The following is a 27,957-nucleotide window of genomic DNA, read 5'->3' as shown; positions in this document are numbered from 1 at the left end:
ACACAAACCGACACTGAGGGAATGTCGAACATAGCAGAGAGGCGAAATATATCTCGCTTTTACAATGACATGATCACTTTAAATGTGTCCATTCACCATTGTGGAATCATAGGAATATATGTGAAAATTGTTCAAAACATACATAAATAATGAATGGCTGGATTTCTATTCGATAATAAGCAGTATACCTCTCAACAATGAACAGAAAGGATTCTGGCCGACACAAAGTAATATTCATACAGCGCCATCGATTTCTTTTCTAGTGGCGTTTTGATGTCCAGTCTTGTATTTTCCTCAATTTTTCTACTTTTCTCTCACCTATTGACAATACCTATGCTGCCACAGAAATAATAGTTTCGACCAAACGGTTTAATAATTACCGCAATCCTTAATAACTGTATACACGGAGAGAGGATTGAAAATGAACTTTATGATTGTAAGTCCAAAATTCGTCAACTTTTAAATTACCCTTATATCTAAGCACTATCATACTAGTAATAGACTACATCCGTATCAAATGATACAACAACAAAAGTTGCCACTGTTGCTCTCAATAATTATCTATAACTATTTCCTTTATGGATTTGACACACTGTGAATCACCAATGATAATTATTTCAATAATTTAATTAGAGTTCACAAAAAAAAAATGATTATCTGTCAGATGAGTTTATATATATGCAATACTAGACAGTTGAACTTGCAGCTGCACTTATGGAAGAAAATAACGCATAATGAGCATGTATATGGACAGCTCTGTACATTGAAACAGGAAGGATATACCTCCGCTTATGCAGGATTTTGTTAATCAAATACGATATCCATTAAATCACGCGTAGTCAATGCCAACAAGGTAACTGAGAGCACATATATAAATTGATTGATTATTAATATTATATTATTATCATTATACTGTTTATTTGCACGAGTCTTAATGGTCCCTTATAGATAGTTCATTTACATTTTGACCAACTGCTATAATTATCAGACCTTCCGAATAAATAGCAGGAAGATTGGGTGTGGCGTATTCATTGTCAGGCAAACGCAGAACAACCCTGAGTAAAACCTTTGTATAGTTTTGTATTCGTTTACCCCATCCCACCCGACTCAATCATGACTACTGCCCTCAAAAATGTTACAAGCCGCTCTGCATCCTCCTGCCTGTGGCAAGGGGAACCAATGCACGTATGGACCATGTTGCTAATGGTGAGAGATAGTATCAAGAAAAAATAAGTATTTTTAAATAGTTTAAAATTTGTCACATGAAGTAGAGTGTGTTAATAATAACCCAGGTGAGCATTATTTGTTTGATACATAAATGTAAAGTTTTTCTGCCCTTTGGTCACGAAATATACTGAACTGAAATTTTGTGAACCGAAGGTCACGTGGTAGTTAAATATTTAATTTTTTTTCGGAATGGGTCGACGAGTGATTGACGTCATGTGACGTCATGGACGGTGATATATAATTTGGGGTATTTAAAGGTATATTTAGAACTGAGCCAACTGTATAGATAGAGAGCAACAATGTTTTGGCAAGATGTGAGTAGTGAGAAGATTACTTTCTGGACTACTAAAACGCAGACCAATAAGCAGATTATTTCGTGAATGACAAAAGAACGTATAGTTTGTCTTACCATATCTAATGAAAAAGTGACGCTAGTGGTCTCCAACAACCGCGAACTGAGTATGCGTTTTGTCAGTCAATAGATCGACAGATGTATTGATAAAACTTGACATATACACAATTATGTACACTGCAAATACATGTTTTATATACATTATTGAAACTGAAATGTCATATCTTCTGTAAAGACTAAACCTTAATTATTAAATTACCTGAAAATAATAATGTCGTAATAAATCACCTCCTATATCCCAGTAAAATAACTGTAAAACGAGTTAACCTCGCAAACATATAGAACATTCCCTTCTAGAAATAGATAACTGGCAGTGTGACAGAATCTTTTTGGATTTTTCTCACGAATCTTGGAAATATAATTATAGTTTTGGATTTACATGCAAACCGCGTGATCCCTCCTATAATTAGAATGGTTCATTATATCTTGATAGCTATGATCTCAGATAATGAAGTATTATATTTAGTATATATATACATCAATCTAAGAGCATTATGATTTAATTACGTCATGTATCCTACTTGTATATGTAAATATATATATATATATATATATATATATATATATATATATACCTCCACACAAACAACGATTGAGTCAGTTATTCTCCGGATGTTGTCGAAACGACCCGAATATTTCCGATTTCCTGTTTCATCAATGAATAAGATGACTTCTGTGTGCCAGAGTTCAACGCGATACTGTCAGTTATGATATCTAGTCCGTTAGCTGAAGAGAAACATTTTTATAATCAGAGCCGGGGAAACGGGAAGTTGTAGTCACTGTATGATGTAGGATAAGAACCTACTTTCTGCTGCAATAGAGGAATATATATTGGCCTTATCTAACGTCAATCTCGGCATTTAGCTTAGAGGATTAAATCATCCGAGAAGGCCGAAGATTCAAGATAAACGTACCCTGACTAAATCTTTCATATTGGAAAATTATCCTTTTTTTCTTCAAGTTTGGGAATTTCTTTCATGTACGTTCAGAGATATACTTCTTAAACGATTTTTGTGTGGCCGATGTTTATGTTGTTCGTGAGTTCACCAGTTTCAAACCTGTGTTTAATGGTTTACCTTCACGGCCGTCCTTGATAAGCGCGTTGTCTCGAGGTTTATAATATACCGATGTGGGTAAGTTATACTATTTAATTGTTCCGTAAAATAGACCATTGTCATTTTGAATTGCTGCGGTCTGTTAAAGTATATATTAGTAGTGTTATTAAATTGATTTAAACTTGGACACAGATACTACTGAGTTAATTTCAACAATGGCAGCTTCTGTGATATGTTATAGTTAAATGCAAATTTTGTCAGTTTGATTGTGTTGTTTCGTGGTCTTTTAGTAGTTTAATTACTTGTATTAAGACAATGTTCAGTTCTTTTTTACGAACGCAGCTTAGGTCAAAATTGGTAGAGTCTTGAACTTGGTTAGTAGTTTGATTAAAGGGACTTCACTTAAACATACACTATTCACTTCTTTTCAGTGAGCGCGGCTTAGGTCAAAATGGTCAAGTTAGCTGATATATGTCATTTAGATTGTTGAGTATTGTATTGTAAGTTTGGTTAAAAGGAAAACATGTACCGAAACACAATATTGAGTTCTTATCAACAAGCGTGCTTTGCTTACGTCAATGTTATAGTTAGATGATGTTTGTTTGTCATTTTGTTAGTGATGTGTTGTATTTAATTATTGGTTTGATTAAAGGGGATATCTGCGGGCATATAATATCGAGTACCTTTCAACAAGGGGCTTAAATGAACTGCTATAGTTAACGGATAATTTGTGTAAGTTCTACATGATGATAAAAACCATGGTCTGAAAAATGTCCAAATCTGTTCAACTAAGAACAGATGTGTTCTTAGTTTGTTTTGGTTTCACATAGCCTCTAGCTGAAGAAGATCCTGCTAGGATCGAAACGTCAGACCCTTTAACTTTTAAAATATTTACCAACACAGGCATTCTGTGATAGATAAATGTTATACAGATGTAATAAAATTAACTTAACAAAACTAGCAAGTCAAGTAGTATATGGCAATAACGATTAACCATGTCATTATATTTTATAGCCTATAACGAGATCAATAGGACATTTACAAACCTGGAATACGGTCAATATTGCAATCTATACACCTTATATAATAAATGACAGTCAGGTTATTTGTTCATGGTTCACCCATCCAAGGCCCGGGATCTCCTGTCTCCGCACTCATATTGGCATGCATTTTTTCATCATTTAGCCCCCCCCCCCCTCAATATATCGAAAAGGGCCATCCCAACCTCGCAACAGAACCCTGCAAATAGAGATAATGTGGAACAAATAATTGACAATCTGCATATACGTCAAGGTGCTGGGTCTAATATATGAACTGGTCAAAAGTAGAAGTGAGCAAATCGTATGCTATTGACAATAGGAATATGATGTAATGAAGTCTGCTTTATTTTGAGCAACCTGAACAGGTTTGGCAGCGAATATGAGGAACTTTGGAGGGGGGGGGCATAAGGAAGGATCAAGTAGTTGAGAAAAAGTTGAGAAAAATATTATTTTTCAGTGAATGGATTCCTAAGTTATCGCAAACGCTGTGCTAAAGAATTCGGTGAAATCGCTGGTTCAGGAGGAGTATAAGTGGTAAAACGTTGCATTAAAGTTCGATATCAGCTAAAGAACATCACTTGCTGAGGAGTGATAAATAGTAAACATATTTACATTACTCACATGGTTCAAGACTAACGGTAACTTACACCAATAACTGACGGGAATACACACTCGAGTCACCAGTTAAACCGTAAGGAATAACATCGTCAACAATGATTTCCTCAGGCATATATCTTTTTCCATACTCATGAGCATTAGTGATAACTTCGAGGTTTCTTCTGACGAATTACATCGAAAGTCTTGTTTTGACAATTTTCAGTTTGCTAAAAGCTCTCTCACAACTGACTTGAACCAAAGAGAGAGTCAACACATGCATGTAGACCACTAATAAGTTATTGTATGCAGCTGTATGAAGTCCATAAACGATAAAAAATGCTGTAACATCAGGTTACCCAGCATCTACAGAATTCAGTTGTAGTGCACCTGTGTGGGACAGAAGTAGACTCAACTCCGTCTTCAGAGTCAATACCCAATTTGAAGTTAATCTTCCAGGTCCAACATTTCAACCTCTTGAACAAGAAAATATTCTTTATGACGTATTCTTGATAGTCCGTCAAAATTTCTAAGAAAAGACTCCAATTCAGACCTCAGCATATCTCTACTCACTCCTACTAAACTTGCTATTGTTTGTAGAGAGTTATCAGTTATATACCATTCTTTAGAAGCCCAGGATAGCATCGTAGATCTAGGCAAGCACTGTCTCTGGTCTTGATTACAGGAGACCCTCTCTTCAGTGCTACAGATGATTCGATCTTTCACGCGTTGTTAAACTTCAACTTTGAAGTGAACCATTGGGTCCTGTTGGGGCCAGAATCGCCACACCCCTTGGACGCCAAATGTGTTGTATGTTGTAACATGTTCATCATGTATTTCGCAAATTATCCTCATATCCAGAAACAATCAAAAGGACCCCTATATTGGGGTCCCTATAATTGTCAAATATTGGTTTCATGTGCTAGGCATTGGTGAATTGCAACGGACTTCTACATCAGTATTCACAATTTCCTCTGAACATTATAGTCTAACAACGTGCTGAGAAAAAAAAAACTGATTAACTTCACAGCTTTCAAACTGTCTGCAGGCCTATAGGCGTATTAAGCGTTTAACAGAAATGTTGTTCACTTGTACACCAACTACAATACTGCTGGTTTCCGATGAGGGTGTTTTTGGTTTTACTCTTTGAACATGCAAATAAATTAAACGCTGCAGTCGTTATATGTCTGCAAGTTAATTTCTCAATTTTCGATCGCTGACTGGTCAGAGTAACCTATATATGTGAGGCTTTGACAGTTAAAGCAGTGAGGTGTTATATATAGAGAACGCAAAGAGTTTCTTCTACAGCTCAAAGAAACTTGTCACCAGCTTGCCAGTGGAAAAAGGTGACTTTTGTTCTTTGGCATGGTGTCACTTGTGATGGGAACCAGTTAAATCAGTGTCTTTGCTGCGAGGCTTCTTAATTACAAAGAAAGAGAACTCACTCCATGGAAGTGTCCGGGTTAACAATAATTTTTTGGAAGTGAAATTCACTCTCATCAAAGAGTGCACACTTCTTGCCAAAACCGTCATTCGTTCAGAAATTGTTTGCAATCTTTACGAGTTGAATTTGCAGGAGTTCACTATGAGGAAAAGTATTCACTTCCTACAAGAAAGAGATCATATTGGACAATCCCCAAGATTAATTACTCCGAATTCTCTTCTGAAATCAAACGAAGGATAGTACGTGATATAGGTGCTGACGTGAAACCAGTATCTTAACTATTTGATAACAAATATTATTAAAAATATCAAATATTTCATCTACGCGAAAATGTGATGGGTAATAAAACAACAAGTATAACTAAGTACAGGATAATGATAAAACTTATATGCCAGATTCTGTTCTATATACTTCAGTTTTATTGTCATGCAGAAATGAATTAAAAAAACAGAAACTTTGAAACAGTACACCTGTTTGTTTTTGTTTTCTTAGGGGGATCTTTTGGCGTGCAGTGTGATTGCACTAATAAGCTAAAGTGTTGAGGAGTGCATTTCTTGAAATGTTGAACAGGCATAATTAATTATTCACTAATTAGCGTTCATTTGGTTAAAACATTTTGGAGAGTGCCTTATAGGTTTGATCAAGTTTTGTGGAATACTTGGTGTAGACTTGGTAAAGTCATTGGCAGTCAAACGTAAAATTATGCGTAAAAGCTGCAGGCATGCTAGGTTGGATTTGCCAAACATTCAGTCTTATCATTACCAATCGCAGAAGGGAAGACTAAGTATGCCATCGTGAAACTGAAAATTTACTATAATAGCACGGGAACGATGAAATCAGGCAAAAATGTTCTAAAAGGGGACTTCTAAGATTACAAAGAAAAGGGAAACAACATAAGATGTATATAACGTGTGGGAACTGAAGATTTTCTTGATTTTCTTAGATCAAAGAGCAATATTGTGTTAAAAACATACTTTTGAAAGTTGAAACAAAAATCATGCACGCTTTGCACACACCACCTTTGCTTACGCCATAATTTCTATTCTTTTTTTAAGATATATCAATATCATACATTCAGTTATTGACCAAAGGTGTCCGATCATCTCATCATAATAAGTCAGATTTGGCCAAGTTAATGGAGATCAAAGATCATCTGGAGTCATCAGTTGTTCAAATATATACAATTTCTAAAAAGGATATTTTAAGAACGAAAGCATATCCATATTTAAATATATATATCGTACATAAACACATACACACACACCTATATATATATATATATATATATATATATATATATATATATATATACATATATATATATATATATATATATATATATATATATATATATATATATATATATATATATATATATATATATGTATATATATATATTTATATTTATATATATATATATATATATATATATATATATATATATATATATATACATTTATATAGATATATCCGTGTGTGTATATGTATGTATGTACGAGTACAGACAACTATGCTAGAATATGATCGTGAGTGCGGATTCACTTCAAGTCTGTAGGTTACTCCCGTTTTGGATTTGTATGGAGATATTTGTTTTCATAATCCTGTTTTAGTAATCATCAACTCTCCTTTTCTATGTTATAAGAGATCGGAAAGTTCGAAATATTCGGATACGTAAATCCCTTTAGGTCGGAACTGTCTAATGTTTGAAATAACACATATGAAATAACCAGCTTTAAAACAAAACAGATTTGATTTTACTCTTCCGCTCTCACACTCTTGCCGGTATATAATTTTGGGTAGTAAGACAAATTCGGTTGAACAAACAAATAGTGCAAATCCCCATCGACTAGGATGGCATACAGAAGGGTTTTATGTCACTACATTAGAATTCGTTAGGACTTGTATTGCAGTTTAGGCCTATTAGTATTCAAAGAAGCAATTAGGAGCAAATGTGAAAACTCCCCCCCACCGCCCCAACAAAAAAATGTCAGCCCCGTTTAGGTTTACATGTCAGAGAACATCCAAGCAAAAAATACTATAGTAGTAGGCCTATCTTTATATCTATATGACAATGCCCCCACTCCCCCACCACTCCCTCCACCTCTCTCCCACCTCTCCCTCCACCTCTCCCTCCTCCTCTCCCTCAATCTCTTTCTCTCTTCTATGCGTGTATGTGTTTGTGCGTGTTTCCTGTTCAATTTTCATCCAATAATCACAAAATTCATCTTCCATGCCTAGAGCTAAATTATTATTGTCATTATAAGCGAAACCACACACGCCTACGGTTTCCTTCAAACTTAAGAAGTTAATTCCTTGGCTTATGGGAGTTTTTATGATCAATGTTATACTGGAAATGGGAGAAGCAAACAGACAGTGCACTTGCCTTTAAAAAAAATCTCCCTTGTGACTCAAATTAGGTCAAACGTTCTTCGGGATTGGTGCGTTCTATGACTGAAGTAATTTCCATAATCATCAGCGTTCCATCTGTGTGCATTATAATATACTCATAAACCTTTATATGTATTAATTGCCGATATCAGTTGTGGTTAGGCTGTTGCTTGGGCCTATAAAGAGGTTTCGTATAACGAGTGATAAATTCAGGGATATTTGTCTTTTCCACACTCCCTGATAAATGACACGCACGTACAGCAGTTCGAATATATATATATATATATATATATATATATCAGCAATCTTAGAGGAAATGACCTTGGGAGACTTAGTATATCGTGTCTGAAAGCAGCTGCAAATATTAACCACTATGGCCTGTTGTCAGCTGTAATGATACTACAGCTTAATCCTTTTCCACACCACCCCCTCCCACAAACTTATTCTGTCCACCGCGCCCCACCCCATTAATATATCACAATAACCAAGTAAATTTTTTATTTTGTAAGTTAATGACCATAGATAAATTATTTGAGCCATATATTATAATATATATGAACGATAAAACGTGGTGAAACATCGATGACCTATAAGAACTTAAGAAGCATGTAAGTTACTGTTATCCTTCTCCCTTACCCCCCCCCCCCCCAGTTTCGTCCGTTGTGTGTATTTTGAACCAAAACCTTTGAACAAACCATCAAGGGGATCACCCCTACGAGTGATAAATTCAGGGATATTTGTCTTTTCCACACTCACTGGTAAATGACACGCACGTACAGCAGTACGAATATATAAATCAACAATCTTAGAGGAAATGACCTTGGGAGACTTAGTATATTGTGTCTGAAAGCAGCTGCAAATATTAACCAATATGGCCTGTTTTAAGCTGTAATGATACTGGATAGCTTATTCCTTTTCCACACCACCCCCACCCCTACAAACTTATTCTGTCCATCGCGCCCCACCCATTTGTAAGGTAATAACCATAGATAAATTTTATCAGCCATATATTATAATATTATATGGACGATAAAACGTGGTGAAACATCGATGACCTATAAGTACTTAAGAAGCATGTAAGTTACTGTTATCCTTCTCCCTTACCCCCCCCCCCCCCAGTTTCGTCCGTTGTGTGTATTTTGAACCAAAACCTTTGAACAAACCATCAAGGGGATCACCCCTACGAGTGATAAATTCAGGGATATTTGTCTTTTCCACACTCACTGGTAAATGACACGCACGTACAGCAGTACGAATATATAAATCAACAATCTTAGAGGAAATGACCTTGGGAGACTTAGTATATTGTGTCTGAAAGCAGCTGCAAATATTAACCAATATGGCCTGTTTTAAGCTGTAATGATACTGGATAGCTTATTCCTTTTCCACACCACCCCCACCCCTACAAACTTATTCTGTCCATCGCGCCCCACCCATTTGTAAGGTAATAACCATAGATAAATTTTATCAGCCATATATTATAATATTATATGGACGATAAAACGTGGTGAAACATCGATGACCTATAAGTACTTAAGAAGCATGTAAGTTACTGTTATCCTTCTCCCTTACCCCCCCCCCCCCCCAGTTTCGTCCGTTGTGTGTATTTTGAACCAAAACCTTTGAACAAACCATCAAGGGGATCACCCCTACGAGTGATAAATTCAGGGATATTTGTCTTTTCCACACTCACTGGTAAATGACACGCACGTACAGCAGTACGAATATATAAATCAACAATCTTAGAGGAAATGACCTTGGGAGACTTAGTATATTGTGTCTGAAAGCAGCTGCAAATATTAACCACTATGGCCTGTTTTCAGCTGTAATGATACTGGATAGCTTATTCCTTTTCCACACCACCCCCCCCCCACCCCTACAAACTTATTCTGACCATCGCGCCCCACCCCATTAACATATCATAAAAACGGATAAAGGGTCAGCCCCTTGATGGTTTGTTCAGGAGTTGCGGTTACATGCTTCTTAAGTACTTATAGGTCATCGAAGTTTCACCACGTTTTATCGTCCATATAATAATATATTATATGGCTCATATAATTTATCTATGGTTATTAACCCACAAAAGAATAAATATACTTGGTTTTTATATCGCTTTAAATTTTCTAATTAAAGTTTTCATTTCCTTTGTCAATCGTGACCGACATGTAGGCCTATTTACCGTTCGACCTACTTAATTGTGATTATGATTGGGAAAATAGCAAACTACTTTGAATATCTTCATCTAAAGATGCTAATCCCTATCAACCATATATTGGTTTTTAGTCAACGTTCAACCCTTTCTTTTCTGATTAATTTCTTAACCCCTCGTGGATTTGTTCAAAAGATGAATGAACTGTCGTCAACACGGCCTACATGCAACAACAACAACAACAAAAAACATGTGACCGGGTATTTCAAGAGTTGCACTGTTTAATTCCAATGGTTTTATGTTGTTGTTTTTTGGGGTAATATTTGTCATTCTTTTCTTTCTTTGAGTGGTCCAGCAGTTTTCTTTAGCTATTCTGTATGCTCCTGTACATCCTACTTAGTAAATGGTTTCCCTCTGATTGCGCAAACCAGAATGCCCCTCGTATGAAGTTGTTGTTAGTAATTGCGTCCCATATGTCACAAGGGAAATCACACTTTAAAGTAGAAGACATGTAGATAAAGGTTAGTACTTTCGTTTTCGCTTATTAGAGACAAACAACTTTACAACAAGAAATGACACTACAAATCAATATTGCAAAACAACTGTTGCAATTTTTAAAATAGTATTTTTTTCAGCAAGATTTGCTCCACATATGGTATACCAGTAATCTGTTATTTATAAATGAACGTCATTTCATCATCTTTCTTGTTCTATTTCTTTCAGAGAGGGGGGGGGGGGGCGTTTAATCTATTGATTGCATGAATATATATTTTATATAAAGAAAAAGCATGCCTTGACCATGTCCTTCTTTTCTTCAGAAAAACGTGTAATATATGCTCGCATAGAAAAGTATCTAGGCTGGGCGACGAAATGTTGAGAATCGAAAATCGAATTAATTAAACTCTCTCATTAATATTCATTCCGTTGAAAATCTAGGAAGTTGCTTCACCTTGTACGACCGTTATCTTATTCTGAGTATACCTGCAGTAGGTTTGGTAAAACGCATTATATTGTCTAAAGTTATAAAAATGAGAAAGTAACCTATGATTGTGGGTGAGAAGGTGCGGAGGGGTGGGAGAAGTGGGTGCGGAAGTGGGTGCGGAGGGGTGGGTAGTGGGTGGGGTAGGTTGGAAGGCGGCAAGGTATTGTAACATATATTATCCCACCTTCAACTTTGTAAACATTTTGCAAAGCCGCTTAAATAAAACCATGTCATAAATGATAAGTACGCCACTGAGAGGATTCAAACACAGTTTTGTTTGTCACTTTCCTCATTCAAGTAGAGAAAAACAACCTTGCTTAAAGACTAATATCTTCCCTTTGCAAAGAAAAGAAATTATTAGGGAATTGCTATTTGCCTTTTGCTGAGTATAAAATCTCTGCGTATATGGCTGGAAGTGAACGCTTTCGATTAGCTCTTTTGTACATCGTTTCAAAAGAAAGCTCAAATTCAAACTTGACGGCTTGATAACGAATCCCTTTAGCGACGTTTTGGCACTCGAGGCTGGCTCTTAGCATGTGGATATTTCCATTAGCTTTTCTGTTCTTTTCTCTGTCTCCATCTTTTTTTGTCATCGGAAAAGAAAATTTAGAAGATAAATCAGAATTACAAAAACAGCAGAAAAACAAGATATTACAATGAATATTTAATTCATTGAAATTTTGACACCGTTACCTCGAGGAATTATGAAAGCCATTAAAAGGCGAACAATTTAGCCACAGTAAGAAACCATCAGATCAGCGTGAAATTGTTATTGTAAGTTTATACAATTTTTAGGAGACAGTCATGTGATGTATGTCTTTTTACTGCTTTTTTTATGGCATGGTAGTGACTTTTCTCAATTCCTTGAAACAAAATGTGGTTAATAAAGCCATTGCGAAACGCAACGTGAATTTACCCAAATTAACATTTAGATAATAGCTGATTTAAGTTCGACCGTTAACTGAATGGCAGAACCTCTTTAAAGGAAGACTCTATAGTCACAAAACATGATATGTTCGAAAGCACTGCAGGTTGTATTTATATAAACTTACGTATTTTTTAATAACCCTTCAAATAGCTGGGGTTCACCAAGAGACTGGACAGTATAGTTTAATAAATAGACCATCAGGTCAGTTCCTCAGATACAACACAAAACTCAGTGGAAAACAAACACGTAAGACATCTTTGGCCTCAAACGACATGTTTACAATATGTGTGACATTTCGTTTAAAGGACAAGTACATGGAGTTGAACACCGTCCATTGATGTTCTGTTGTTTATATGGAAGTTAAAAGAATACGTTTTGCCTGAGTAATTATAGTTTATTAAACTATGGATTAATATAAACATATAGACCTGCACTGAGGGGACGATGTCATTATCAATTTAGACTTAAAGGAGCATTTCAAAGGTGAATAACATGATACTGAAATAGCTTTAGAGACGTAACTAGAGCTCAAATTAGACTGTAACATATCAATAATAAAGTTGTCTGAAGGCATCCTTTAGTACAAGAAAAAACTGTAGGCTTCTCTTCAAAATTGTCAGTTCACTTGAAAGACTTGACGTGTATAAACGAGATATAGCCTCCTGCAAGCCCCCCCCCCCCACTCCCCAACCCCATTCCCCATCCTCCACAAGAAAATTCCTATAAAAAAGAAAGGGTAATATGATCCCTTGTTTGATATTAAGGACAGTAAATGTCTTAAATTACCTGAAATGTAGTCAGCAAAATTCAAAGGCATGACCAAATGGCAGTAATGACCAATATATCTTGCAAAGTTTGAATTTCGGGTTTCTTCTCTTACCAATGATTTGTGTGATCGCAGTCCATAAATCTAAGCTTCATTTCTTAGGTTGTCTTCATTATCAACGTCTTTTTTTGTTTTACTTTAAGAGCCTAAGAGCGATGCCTTGGAAAGTGATTTTTGATAAATCTTTACAAAATGATGACGTACTTAAAAGGTGAATTCTCATTAGTCGAACAACTCTTGATGAGTTAAGTCGTGTTTTCAGGTTTTAGGGATGAAACCAGTCTATACGGTCTGACATATGCAACGAATCCGTGACCAGTCTTATAAATTCCTTTAATAAACCATCACATAGTACATCCGGCATAGTCTGGATATTAAATTATACTTAGATTAAGGAGCATTGTGAATAATTTCATCAACAACTATGATCAAACTTGATATCTTCAAGTATGGAAACTCTTCGTCTCACATATGCTCATGTCTCTATGTATTATTGCTATATGTGCATGAATGTATGTTAGGTTCCTGTACGGTTCAACCGAACCTTAACATCATGGCTCTTGGCACATCGTGGCTATTGATGTGTTCTGAGTGTAGGGGTTGAGATGAGCTGGGTTCATGGAAGGAATAACTATTTAATATTACATCCATAATCAAACACATTTTTAAGAATATTTTGGCATACATGTTTAATCCCTGGTCTAATACTTCGTGTACCTTAGTGTTTAATCAATGTAGTCTCCATGTATCTGAATGAGACTTCATTGAACGCCAAACACGTCACTTTCCACTCTAGCAGAGCGTCTTTATTAGCTTATATACTTGTTGTTGTCAACATTTTGCTTGTCGTGGCTGTTGATCTCTGTCATAGTAGTCTTGTTGTTATTCACAATACCGTTTATCTTTAAAAATGTTGAATAACCACATCGGCCGTCCTCGTTCATGGCTTTTAGAGAAAACTCTGATAATTGCATAGTCCATTAGTGCCTGGGGGCCAAATCAAGTAGAGATTCTGTCGATATTAATTCTTCCTATAACGTACTGTAACAGAGATTGTAAGCTTCAACGTAAAACGATCTATTCTTCGAGTATAGAAGAACATGAGTAAGCAATTGAGCCTTGATGTTGGTAAGTATGGATTTCATAATGGAAAGATGTCAATTCACCAAACGAAATGATTTCCAAAATCAAATATTTGCTCAGAGTTCTTAAATTTTGACTGTAACCATATCAATTCATTCTGTAGTTATAAGTGAATTAAAAAAAAGATACGATTTTGTCATAGATTTATACAATATGAGTGTATAACATATTCTAACATATTGACAAATAAATTATATAAAGAGTAGAATAAGTTATTATGATAAAACAATATTTTCGAAACTCTATAGCTGTATTTAAGATTTGGGTAAATAATTGTTACGTTTATTGCAAAGTGCATCGTTGATACAACCGACAGTTTTACGAATACCGGTTTGTAATGGCGGTTTGTAATGGCGTCCCGACGTTTATGCTCACAGAATGAAGGGTGCGTATGGCGTTTCCGTTACTGACAATAAAACGTCATCCCTGGTATGCTTGTCCATGCATCCACAACAGAGAGCACTCCTTTCTCATGCAAATATACTTGTAGGTGATCCTTATTCTGTTGTTTTGTTTTTTTCAATTTGTCTCTTGCTTTTTGGAAAATATGTGAGATCATAATATAATAATTAATATTCATAGACTATAGGTATATCAGTCAGCTATTACACTTGTGGCCCTCAGTACCAATAACCGTTAAGATGTTTGTAATATTAATTTGCACTAATGCAATTAAGACATGATAACATTCAATATATACTTGATGTGAAATAGGTTAGCCTGGTAAGTGTTGTATTTTAGAGTAAACAGGTTTCATGTAAGCTCCTTTAGCACTCTGTGGTAAATTTGAACAACAAAACAAACATTATAAACAAAGAGAACAAACATTTTAATCATCAAACGTTATCATAAAGCAGAATTAATTGTATACTTCTTTTCCATGTTTTATTTTTCTTTTTCGTTTTTTGGGGGGCTGAATATTTCCGATATGATGTAACGAGAGATGGTTTTTAAATATGATCGTTTTATAAATGTTTCTATGTAAACCAGATATGTTGGGAAGAAGTATACATGTCCCGTGATAAATCGATCTTCCGTGCTGGTGACCTAAATGATAGATCACGAATTTGATTGTCGGAATAAATAAGGAAGATAAACAGTTTAATGCGATGCTAATTTACATTAATGTGTGTAGCGGCAAACTCCTATGAGACAAGTGGAGCCATTTAAATGGATTTACAAGATTTAGAAGTACTTCTTATTCGATTGTTATTATGCTAATTAATATTGACAAGTCTTGCTGTCTACTTTGCGGTTTGCTACCCTAAAAGGAACATTTCAAAACGAATAAGATGGAATCGTGAGGTAAGTTAGAGGGCTTTTTCTACTTAACAAGTTGCAGTTTACTGGTATAGGCAAGGAAATAACTTATGTAGTCAGGTTGGCTGCGTGTGTGTGTGGATGGGTACACATGCTTTGTATTCTGACTGAGGACAAAGGAATTCCAAGTCCTCAGACTCTTCAAGTTAATTTCAGTGTATATTAATATATATATATAGATATATATATATATATATATATATACCAGGGGCGTATCCAGGGGGCGCAACAGGCGCGCGCCCCCTACTATTGGCCGTCACCAAAACAAAAAAAGTTTAGCAAAAAAGAAAGAAATTGATGTCGACCTTTATGTGAGATGTCGGTGATCGCTCAATCCCCCCCCCCTTCCCGTATGCTTTATTTTTTGTTTGCCAAAAAAGTTTCTGGCGAAGTTCGGCGGCATAATAGTTTAGAAACATAGATGATAATTGTGTTTGTATTATCACTATAAACACTAAGTGACATGCCAGCCATACTAAATTGTGCATTTTGTGTCCATATTTACTGGAAATGTTGCTTATTATTAAGGTCGAAAAATGGATCACATATGGCCATGGGCGGCGATCCTGGGGGGAAGAGGGGATATATCCCCCATGAAAATGGGTGGAGGGGATGTAATACACCATATCCCCATCCCCCACCAAATGCCAGGGATAAGAATATTTTCATGCCTACATTTATGCATCATCGTTAATGTACGGCTCTTTTTTTAGCTTCATTTCTCGCCTACCATAAACGCAGTGCGATCTGTTCAAATAAAGCGTCTTTATAAAGCAAGAATAGTTGACTGTAGGCTTCATTGGCCCTATAACAGGGTTGTCCAACCTTTTGCAGAGGAGGGCCACATGGAATGATTATGATGAAGGAAGGGGCTGCATGAACCCTACGCTCGATTTTTCGATTATTTTGCCCGAAGCCCAAGGCAACAAAATGTGAGCACTGCGCGCGGAGCGCACTGATTTAGTTTCCTTCCTGATAAAACAGATGAATAAAATCCAGCCGCCCCCCCCCTCACACAAACTGACCTGTATGCAGTTTTTGGGACCCAGAAGGTTCGAAGGATTGATTATATAGCTTCAAATTGTTATCAATAAATCTGCTCACTAAAATTTCGCACCGTAGAGCATCTCTGGCGGGCCAGACGCAACCCTGCGGCCGGCCGGACTGTGGCCCGCGGGCCGTAGGTTAGACAACCCTGCGCCCACGGTATTGATATAGCACATATATGCACCCTCATAGTACCGTATTCATATAGGCCCTATAGTAGGCCTACACACGTACATGTTCCCTCGAACAGATGAGAATCTCATGTTACCAGGGTAATGCTATTTTGCGTCCTCGACTATGATTTTTTTTTCAACCTCACTGACTCCACTATGCCATAACGACATACATAACTAGCTTATCTATTTATATTGTACTTCAAATGGTGGCATAAAAGTCGAAAAAATTGCAACTTTCAACTTTGTTGTTCTCCAGGATATTTTCCGTTGGGAACCCAATAAACCTCGCCCATAATATGAATATTTAAACACTACGAACGTCATTGACAGATACGTAATATAACACCACGCTTGATTTGTGTACAGTCTATATGGCAGTTCTACCAGTGAGTTGCATAACATCTCCCTGGTTGTACCAACGCAAAGTCTTGAATCTATTTTTAGCAACGGCTCATAACTAAACCTGCATCTCTGATTGGTTGAATTCAAACTAGTGGGTTTGGGAACTGAATGCGATTAATTTTGTATGTGGAATACTCGCCAATTTACGTTTTTGGCAGGGAAAAACTTGGCCAATATCTTTATTTGCTGTTTTGTGATTTGATGTATGTAAAAAACTCGATGGACATGTCAAAAAAGTAGAAAACGGCGACCAAACGCAAAATGCTCATGAATAAACATACTATTCACTGATTGGTGGAATTCAAACTAGTGGATTTGGAGATATGAAAACTTTGTCGAGGACACTTTTACTCGTTATCGACATAAATCGTTAATTACTCGCTAATTAACGCTCTTGGCAGGATGAAACTTGGATGGTATCTTAGTTTGCTGTTTTATGATTGATACATGTAAAAAAATCGATGCACATGTTAAAAAGATGGAACAAAGCGACACAACGCAAAATGCTGCTTTAATACACGTTTCACCTGGATGCCCTAGCAATCGGTACCTAGGAATGTAACTATGTGTAATTGTGTATTGCATGTGTATAGGCCTATAATAGCCTGCATGAGGCCATTTTCTTCATCGAATAATATAAAAGAGCTCTCGAACATTCTAACGTTGCGCCTGAACCAAGATTGACAGGGGCAATTTTCCCAAAATAACACCCCATTTTAAAAAAAAAGTATTTTGGATCCTGATTATGAGATATTTCGGACATGACATCCCTATTTTAAAGTTGGGTATATGCCGCTTGGGAACCTCGGGAAGTGCCGTTTCCGGCCATCTAGAGGGTTTGTTAATCCCAAAATTTTCTTGTACGCTTCGCGCCAACTCATGGTGGCGCTACGCTTAGATAGTCAACAAGGTCATATCCCCCCAGGCGGAAGTACGGATCGCCGCCCATGCATATGGCACCATTTTGCATTTCAGCCCTTCTTCGAAAGCAAAAATTGTCCACCCCTCCCTTAGACCCATCCCCCAGGACGGCGATCATTCATGCCTGACGCCCCCCTAATGGAAAATCCTGGATACGCCCCTGTATACGGCATATATATATACGGCATATATATACATATATATATTAAATCATAATATATATATATATGCACTAACCGTATTTTTTGTCATTTTAAAAAGCTGTTCAAGCATAGACTAAGGCCTATATTATATATCTCCGTGAGCTATTTTGATGCTCATTTCATACATGACACATGCACAGTATGTAGTTTATACGAAAAGCCATTAGTATAGATTTGATATGTTCAGCTGGATGACCTCTGGAAATCGCCCTATTTTTATTGTAAAAGTTTAAAATCGGTCAAAAATTGTCATCGTTCACCTAAACAATTGCTTTAAACAATAGTGACATAGTTGTAAACTATATCCATTTTGATGTACCCATTAATCAAAAAAATTGTAACAAGTTCCACGAGTTATCGAAGATATGATGGTATAAAAGTCATATCAGAGGGCTGTCATTTTGTCCAAATACTGTAATACCATATTGAAAATTGGTAAAAGTGTTTATCTTCCCTCTGTTGTTGTTTTCATATTTTTATAGTGAAAGTTGACCTTGCAATCACTATAAAATCTGTCAGTTTTATTTAATTAAGGTTTTTTAATTTTGTATATTACATCTGTCTAAAGCTTCAGTATTTGAGCACCGAAAATGTGCGAAGTCAAAGTCTGTCTGTTAACAAAATTTCTAAAATTAATATTGAAAACTTCATACACAATGGACTGGAGGTTTTCATAACTCTCGGACTTACGCAAGTCTACAGCCTAGTTCTAACAAATGAACAAAACTTCGACATCATCAAAGTGAGTTCATTCTTCTCACAAACTGCGGCCCAGGCTTTAAGGGGACACGAACCAAAGCATCCTCTTTAGCTCAACCGACAGAGATCTTTGTGAAGAACAACTCCCCTAAACAACTAAGAAAATTTTTGCTCTGTTGTACTTTGAAAGTTGTATCTGGGAGATGTCATTTTATAAATCTGTGATGTCATAGTCCCACTAGGATCTGAAACATGTTACTTTCTTTTCTTTCTCTTTTCACTTTTTCAAGGTAGAATGGTATCAGTGTTGACACTCAAACCAATCATTATTTCATGTAAACAGCTTTAATAGTTTAAATTTTAGATTTATCTTTTTCAAACCCCGTCTCCATTGCAGCAGATAAACATTGCAGTAAATAAGTAATACATAAGAAATTGAAGCACATGTGGCTCGATGACGTCATAATCAGACTTGATCAAGTCTTCAGCCCTTGTGACCTGTTTGGTCCTCGTCCTTTACTGTAATTTATAGGCTTACTGATTTCACTAATTTCGCAATTTCCCAGATAAAACCAACCAATGAAAATCTGTGTTCGGATGAAATGTTACAGACTTATCATTGGGCTTATGTGTCATAAACACCTTTTCTGACGTGTTCTCTAACCTTCTTCCCCTTCATCCTCTTTGTTCTACTGTTGTCTCTGAATCTTTGTTGACAGAAAATCCTTCGTGCGAAAATTTCCATAAACGTCATCTTTCAAAGAAAATCAGAATGTTTAAATCTACAGTTTGCTTTTCTTTTTGACTTTTATCATTTTGCTGACAAAGCCATGTCAGTTATGTTCACAAATAAGGTTTCTATCGGTTTTCTTTGCCAAAAAATAATCACGAAGGCCTAATTTTATTGTCGCTGATACCATTGTGTTGCATTTAAAGTAACAGGCTACGTGTCCATGCAGATACATTATCATTCCCTTTTACTTTCGATGAGTGTCTTACCACCAGATTGTTTCAATCAAAACGGGGGTTTCAAGGTTCGATTCCAGGGTTTGATTCCAAATATGCTATGATACGGAAGTCCCTCTGTATATTAATGATATAATATTCAAAGGGTCTTTTTTTTTATCTACTAAAAAATAAATCCAAGTTTAAGTTTGGGGTGATCCACAAAAATTTACAGTATAGTTACAAAAGATAGCATCTCGATCGAAATTTCTGCAACTTGAGGCTGATTCCTGCGTTAAGTAAAGCAAGATACTGCCATGATGGACTTACGCTTCCTTGATTCTTGAACCTGAGACACATTTACTCCGATTCCTGCTTTCACTAAAGCAGGATACTGTCATAGCTGTTTTTGCTTTATGGAGTGATTCTTGAAGCTCCATCAATCCCTGATTCCTGCTTTAATTAAAACAGGATACTGCCATAATTAAAGTATCCTTCTTAGCGTGATTCCTGGAACTGAGTACAACCCCGATTCCTGATTGAACTAAATCAGGATAATGCCATATAGCTGCATATGCTTCTTGGAATGATTCTTAAAGCTAAATCATCCCTGATTACTGCTTTAAAGCAGGATACTGCCATAGATGAGCGTCATACTTAGCGTGATTTTTTTAAGCTGAATGCTCCTTTAAATTTCTGTGAGATTTATCGTTGTCATTATAAACTCGTTGTTATTTGTTCTGTTTCTATATGTTACTTTACATTCTATGGGTTTATAACAGTAGTATTGAAATCGAACAAAGACATCTTTTCTTGTAAGAGTAATGGCATCATCATATCGTTAGGCTGTCAAATGATAGACTAGTCTCATTAACATTGTTTCTGATAAAACTTATTTATCCTTCTGTTATCATGTAAACACAACACCTGAACCTTTTCTATAACTTTTATGGTGTAATATCTCCCACATTTTCAAACTACCAAAGTTTGTGAATCATCCACTGAAGCTGAGACTGCTTTTTCCAAAGATGTAGAAGGATTGTCGGGAACAGACAGCAGAATTCGATTTTAGCTTGGAGAGTTCCTAAATTTACATGAGAAAACCATATCTCATGTTCTTCTTAAACAGCAGCCGAAGACCTAGTAGGGTTAACGGTGAAAACACCCGTTAAAACCAGTATTACAACACGAACAATGTATAGGTTTGTTCCTGCAGTTATTTGTGTTTAACTTTAATTTAATTTTCATCATTTATTTTCATTGTTTTACAGATTTCACTACCACTGATACAATCAAAGAACAAGCTGTGAGAAAACAAAATATGGAGCGAATACAATACGTCCTCGTATTTTTGTTTGGAATGTTTCTCTCTCTCTTAAAGGCACAGGATAACCTCGCATCTTGTTGGTTCGGTGCCCGTAAGTAATACTCTCTTAACTATTGTTGATAGATATACAACTTTGTGCATGCTATTTGATTAATACGCAATGCGCCAGTACTGTTAGAAGTTGCAGACTTATATACTTATTGCGTAAAAGTAAGTGGGTCTGACGTTTCGATCCAAGCAAGATATATATATATATATATATATTTAAGGTCAAATCTATAATTAACTTGGTTGGAACATTTTCAATGTGTTTCAGTATCAGTATGGAATTTTCTCCAATAGGATCGTTCTTTGACTAACTGCTGTCGTACACGCTCACATACAGCCAAATACGCTATTCGTCATGTCTCATGAGACGAGGCATATCTCACAGATGAAACGAACGAATGATAAATTATAGTGTGCTCGTTACATGTTCGGTTCCATAAACAAATGTCAATCACAATCTCGGAGACGGTATTAGCAATCTTCTCTCCCTCTTCTCGTGAAGTTAAAAAGAAATTCATCTGAAAATTTAAATAACAAAATAGATTACCAAGATATTTTCCACAAAGTATACCTTCTCGTGTTGGCAATGATGGACAGTATCTTATACATGTATCTATACCTTCTTCGTCCTTATAATCAATCGGTCTCTAGTTAATAACTTTTCTCGTTGACTGGAATTAGGTTCGCCCTTCTCCTGCCCCACGTTCATGTTTCTTGATCAGCTTTTCTCCTACAGGATATTGGCGTAACTCTTGATTTATTAACCAGAATGTTGACGTTCGGACATTAAATGAAGCACGTAAGGGTAAATTTGCGCGTGCTCACTCATCCATCACTCTCGCCTACTCTCTTTATCAATCGTTGACATCTTTCTCCACATTTCATTAATCATTTTTCGCTTCTTCTGTATTCTTTTTGAAAGTTCCAAGAAATGAAATAGTAAAGACAATGGACAAATAATATATATTCTAACCTTTTGTGAAAACTTCACCCGGCAATTGCCAAGAAAAGGGGCGGCACTCTTCGAACATATCTACGCCCACAGCGCTTATAGTGAAATTAGCCAGTTGGGACAATATCCTAATGCTAATACCTCTCAAAATTGTCCTTCCATATCATGCTTCAAAGCACTGGTATTGCCAGTCGAAACAGTTCCTAGAAATATGATATTCATACTGACATTACGTGCTCTGAAGCGGGACATGGCAGAACAATATAGGAGCTATTATTGTCCCAACTGGCTGTGGAAAATCGTTTACAATGGTGTATTCATGAGCGCAATGATATGCATGTGTTTGATATTCGTATAACGCATCTTCAAAGAGTTACTTGAGGACTACAATCCTGCCTCATCGTAGTTGATTAGTTTAAAGGATGAGATTAGGCCAAGTCTTAGTTTTCATATTTCAAAGTTCAAGAAAACTTAAAGCAAATGTTGAATGCTAATATAATGCTTCTATGGCTATTCCGATTTTCAAGATCTCAGCTTTAAAATTCTGTAATGGTAATACTCTGAAGTACTCCTTAAACGATCAAGTGATGACGGCGTCAGCACCTCATTGAACGCTATAGAACTTAATGTTAATCCATTGTGTACCATTGAATGACATCCAATACCTTCTTCATAGGTAATCATCTTATTGAGGCCATATAAATAGCCTACTTTTTGTGAAAGAGTCGCCGAGGAAAGTACCTGGGCACCAAAACCAATCTACCGAACGACTGATCCGCTCTCACCCCAGTCCCCTTGCATCGGGACTGTGACTGTGTGATCATCGTCGGGTGTGCATCACCATTCCCCTCGAAAGGGAACAGATACTACACATGATCTTTGCCAAAAGGCCGAGAAGCGAATAGTTTTCTTACTGGGGTTTACTCTCTTTATTGCATGAGTAGCTGACCTTATGGTCGCTATATTAGACTAAGTAGTCCAGCCACTTCAACTGATGAGACTTACATGTTTGAAGGTTTATTTCTCAAAGTTAAAAGTGGTAGTAAAATACAACATCTCCGAATAGTAGTATTTTGACTGTCTATAATGCAAACATATTTAGTGCCTGGCCATTCTTCCTTTCTTCAAGCATCCGGGCACCTTTAACGCAGTAGCTCTTTGACTCTCCATGTACTTCTCTCAATCAGTTGTCCCACTCGTACAACATGATGTGAATGCCTTCTTTCGTCTTGTTTCCAATTAGCATTTAATAACCTTTTTTTGTCTCAAAAGACCATATCTGCTCCCAGACGGAGGCACTACGATTGATTATAGTGGTTCTGATAACGCAAAATACTTTACATACATCGAGATTGTAAAATTGAGAAATCACAAATTTACGACTGTAGTTAACGGCCTTACATGGTACTACTGCTGCTATAAGTACAAGATCTTGAACTCGTAATGTTGGTTCGCAATTACTATACAGTGTTGATAAATTAGCTTTGCCTTTCTACGGAAGCGTAGAAGGGACATTGCATTGACGAGTTACCAACTTCACAAAACGACAATTATCTGCAAATTGACGAGTTGACGAGATGGTAACATGACAAAATTCAGAAAATTGACGTTTTGACGAGATAACGGATCTCGTCAATGTATTAATTTTCTGAATTTTGTCATCTTGTCGAGATGGTAGTAAGTGTGCAACTCGTCAATTTGCAGAAAATTGTTGCATTGACGAGATCCGATATCTCGTCAACTCGTCAATTTTCTGAATTTTGTCATCTTGTCGAGATGGTAGTAAGTGTGCAACTCGTCAATTTGCAGAAAATTGATGCATTGACGAGATCCGTTATCTCGTCAAAACGTCAATTTTCTGAATTTTGTCATCTTGTCGAGATGGTACCGGTAGTAAATGTGCAACTCGTCAATTTGCAGAAAATTGATGCATTGACGAGATCCGTTATCTCGTCAACTCGTCAATTTTCTGAATTTTGTCATCTTGTCGAGATGGTAGTAAGTGTGCAACTCGTCAATTTGCAGAAAATTGTTGCATTGACGAGATCCGTTATCTCGTCAACTCGTCAATTTTCTGAATTTTGTCATCTTGTCGAGATGGTAGTAAGTGTGCAACTCGTCACCTTGCAGAAAATTGATGCATTGACGAGATCCGTTATCTCGTCAACTCGTCAATTTTCTGAATTTTGTCATCTTGTCGAGATGGTAGTAAGTGTGTAACTCGTCAATTTGCAGAAAATTGTTGCATTGACGAGATCCGTTACCTCGTCAACTCGTCAATTTTCTGAATTTTGTCACCTTGTCGAGATGGTAGTAAGTGTGTAACTCGTCAATTTGCAGAAAATTGTTGCATTGACAAGATCCGTTATCTCGTCAATGCATCAATTTTCTGAATTTTGTAATTTTGTCGAGATGGTAGTAAGTGTGCAACTCGTCAATTTGCAGATAATTGTCGTTTTGTCAAGTTGGTAACTCGTCAATGCAATGTCCCTTCTACGATTCCGTACCTTTCGGATGTAGACATCCATCTTAATGTGTCGTCGATAAGACCGTCATACCAGGCTTAACTGAATTAAAGAGTCTCCCTCTATGAGATAAATATTGTGCCATGGTCTATATTAAAAACAATATCTGAAATGTTTGCCAGGAAAATTTCGAAAATAATTTCGGATTAGGCTGGATGTTGTAAATCCATAAGCTTGCTGCAAGACACTATAGAGACTAGAAACGGGGAAAACTGAATGATGACCGGGTTGGACATTTTTAAAAAGCTATCGTAACAAACCAACAATTGTAAGACAGTCAGAGCAAGGATAATGATTGCCTACACTCATGTCAACCATCTGAATATGTCCAGCATATTTGTGGACACTAATGCTTCCAAGATAGCGAATATGCTAGAAAATACTTATGAATGGTCACGCGTTGTGGTCATGGTCAAGATTATACAATTAACAGATTACCTTTCTCATGGCGTTTCATCTCATTTGATACAGAAGTTGACCCATCTCAGAGCATAGGAGGAATAAACAAAAATCAGACAGACAGGACAAACGAAAAGCAAAAATGGTTTCGAAAACTTGTTTACAATCATCTGAATCAAGCTATTATCTGTGGAATCACAATTAGACGGCGAACCATGTCAGTGTAAGGCTAGAAAATCATATGGCGGACACAGCACGCTAACCGATTGGTCGTAATTTATAACGAAGACCTTTAAAGGTACCTACGTCACATCCGTGCCACTGTGATGATTAATGAGGATACATTATCGCTATCTATAAACAGTGGTGCCATTATCCATTTCTCGTGATCTTATCCCTTGATGAAACTTCGCTAGAGGATGGTTACATCCCATTCTTTAGCCTAATTAAAACAGAAAGATAATGAAATTACTCCTCTTCTATTATTTTAATTACAGCATCCATCAGCGAAGCATCCGTGACGCAAGACATACACGTAATTCCAACTCAGATATCAGGGACTAGAAAAAACTGGAGCTTACAGGCTACCGTATCGTGGAACAGACCATCAGGTAGGTGTGTTACATTGGTAGAAGAAGGTACGGGCGTTGCGTTATCGAGGTTTACGGTATCAATCGCATTTTTTAGTTTTGCCCTTGTCGAGGAAGATCACTTTGCTCATTCACATACGGGACGTAATTACTAAGTGTCTTGGTCCGTTCAAATCGGAATGCCAGGTAATGCCAGATCTGTATGCCAGAAAAATAATACCAAATCAGTATACCAGGTCAGTATACGAGCTCAGTATCCCAGGTCAGTATACCAGGCCAGTATACCAGGTCAGTATACCAGGTCAGTATATCAGGTCAGTATGTCAGGTCTTGTATGCTAGATCAGTGTATCAGCCCAATATGCGGGATCAAACTATCAGTTTGGAATAACAGTCAAATTAACACCAAACAAATTATCGTGAACAAATTTAATTCAATTCAGTGCCTGGTACAACGTTGACCGAGACAGGTAATAATTAGTTTGGTAAAGAAAGTCTAGATTATTCAGGTAAGATTGCCACCGCTGCTGTCATGTTCATTTGATATCTATCCGTTCCATCTGAAATTTCACTCTGTACCGTGAGTTCTAACTCAGGATACAAGGCCACCACATACAGTATAACATTGATACATGCATTTGGTACATGATACACAAATGAAAGCAAAACTCGTGTCCTCAGTGCATGGAAATTTTCCTCTTTCAAAGTTTTCCGTTTTAATTGGCCATTCTTACCTTATAGGCTGTAGTTCTCTGACTCGACCAGTACATGCTCTCTTACTATATAGGTTATAGTTCTCTGACTCGACTGGTACATGTCTTGTTACAGACTTTCCCTTGGCGAGGATAAAAGTTTGAGGGCCCCCAAAGATAAACAAATCAATTCATTCTTGATCTAATTGTCTCGGTCAGGTCTCTTGAAAATCGAAGTGAAAATCGACTTTCCTTCTCCACCCTCCAGAAATTCGATTTATAAGTACTGGAACTTGATTGAAATAAGTATTGCTTTAATATAAGGTCCACGTGCAGGCAAGAAGATGTCTTTTAATTTATTTTCCCATTTCATGCTGGAGTCGTTTTAAGATTTTTATATGTCTAATATATCTATATTCTGTGGTAAACTTGGCCTGAACATTTGATGCAGCACCGCACCTGTCTGTTGCATCAACAGGTCCCGATAACCTATTTTAGTCAAACGATGTCAATTTATATTTTGAATTTTGAATTTCATGAAAAGTTGATTTAATTAACGAAAATGCGGTAGAAATAATTTGGGTGCTAAGGGACTACTTTTCTTTTCTACTTTCTTTATATAATATATGATGATATTTCATAAACTGCATGTCTTAGTTCAATTTAGGGTTTGAGCAAACATTGTAGATACAAGCTATCTCGTGAAGATCTTTTCTTAATTCCCATTGTGATTAAATCAAAGATTATAAATCTGTTTGTGAGAGGAGAAACGTGGGGCAAGGGAGGGGTGTCAGTCCTTAATTACTACTACGACAGAAACACGTATAGTTATCTTTAACCCATTGCGATATTCCGGAATGGCTCCATGTGCTAGCAAGAAATTATAATAATTCCCTGCATGCTTTAATCTTATATGATGCAAATTAGTATTTAAAAGAAGGCTGATGATAGCTGGGTTAGTGATCATCCACCAGAGCAGCTTATTAAGGATGATGTTCACTGTATACAAAATTGATGATAATAAAATATACTTTATGTATTAGATTGCAGAATTACTTTGTCCCAATCCTCTTAGACTCTGTACTTCATACATGAATCAACACAATACCGGAGTGGCCCGCATTTAAAAGTATTCAATTTCTTGGAGCTGTGACTTACTTTCGATTGGAATCATACAAATTGTATTAATGAAACAATGATGTTATATATAACATCATTGTTTCATTAATAAATTTTGGTTATGAATATATAGGCATATTAGACTTGTACGAGTACAATACATGGGTACGCCAGTACAAAATAGAATTCCCATTTGGCGTGAGTACAATGAAGTACATGGCTCTTAGCGTGCAGGTACCAGTTAATAATCTTTGCAGTAGTGTCTTTACCAAGAATTCAAAAATGTACGAGTATGAGTACAAGGCTGATACCTTTAACCAGACTTGTTGACGAGTACAACTGCATGAGTACTTAATGCCGCATTGGTTCCTGTAGTAATCTTGAAAATGCCCGAGTACGAGAATA

At 36.5% G+C, this 27,957-nt stretch overlaps 1 protein-coding gene across 4 annotated transcripts in view; it reads left to right on the top strand.

Moving 5' to 3' along the window:
* The window catches only part of LOC139978289 (uncharacterized), a 111,605-nt gene that overhangs the window by 40,234 nt on the left and 43,414 nt on the right, over positions 1 to 27,957 (top strand). For 3 of the 4 annotated variants that reach the window (XM_071988355.1, XM_071988353.1, XM_071988354.1), the window contains 2 exons: positions 21,173 to 21,319; positions 25,650 to 25,763. In XM_071988355.1, coding sequence (XP_071844456.1) covers positions 21,223 to 21,319; positions 25,650 to 25,763 — 211 coding nt within the window. In that variant the 5' untranslated portion in view covers positions 21,173 to 21,222. Of the gene's footprint in view, positions 1 to 2,321; positions 2,773 to 21,172; positions 21,320 to 25,649; positions 25,764 to 27,957 lie in introns of those variants that run through there. The other variant, XM_071988352.1, reaches the window with a different exon arrangement.

This window comes from Apostichopus japonicus, chromosome 13, assembly GCF_037975245.1.
Source record: "Apostichopus japonicus isolate 1M-3 chromosome 13, ASM3797524v1, whole genome shotgun sequence".
NCBI lineage: Eukaryota > Metazoa > Echinodermata > Holothuroidea > Aspidochirotida > Stichopodidae > Apostichopus > Apostichopus japonicus.
Note: the sequence above shows the minus strand (reverse complement) of the source record. Positions and strands in the feature narration are given on the sequence as shown.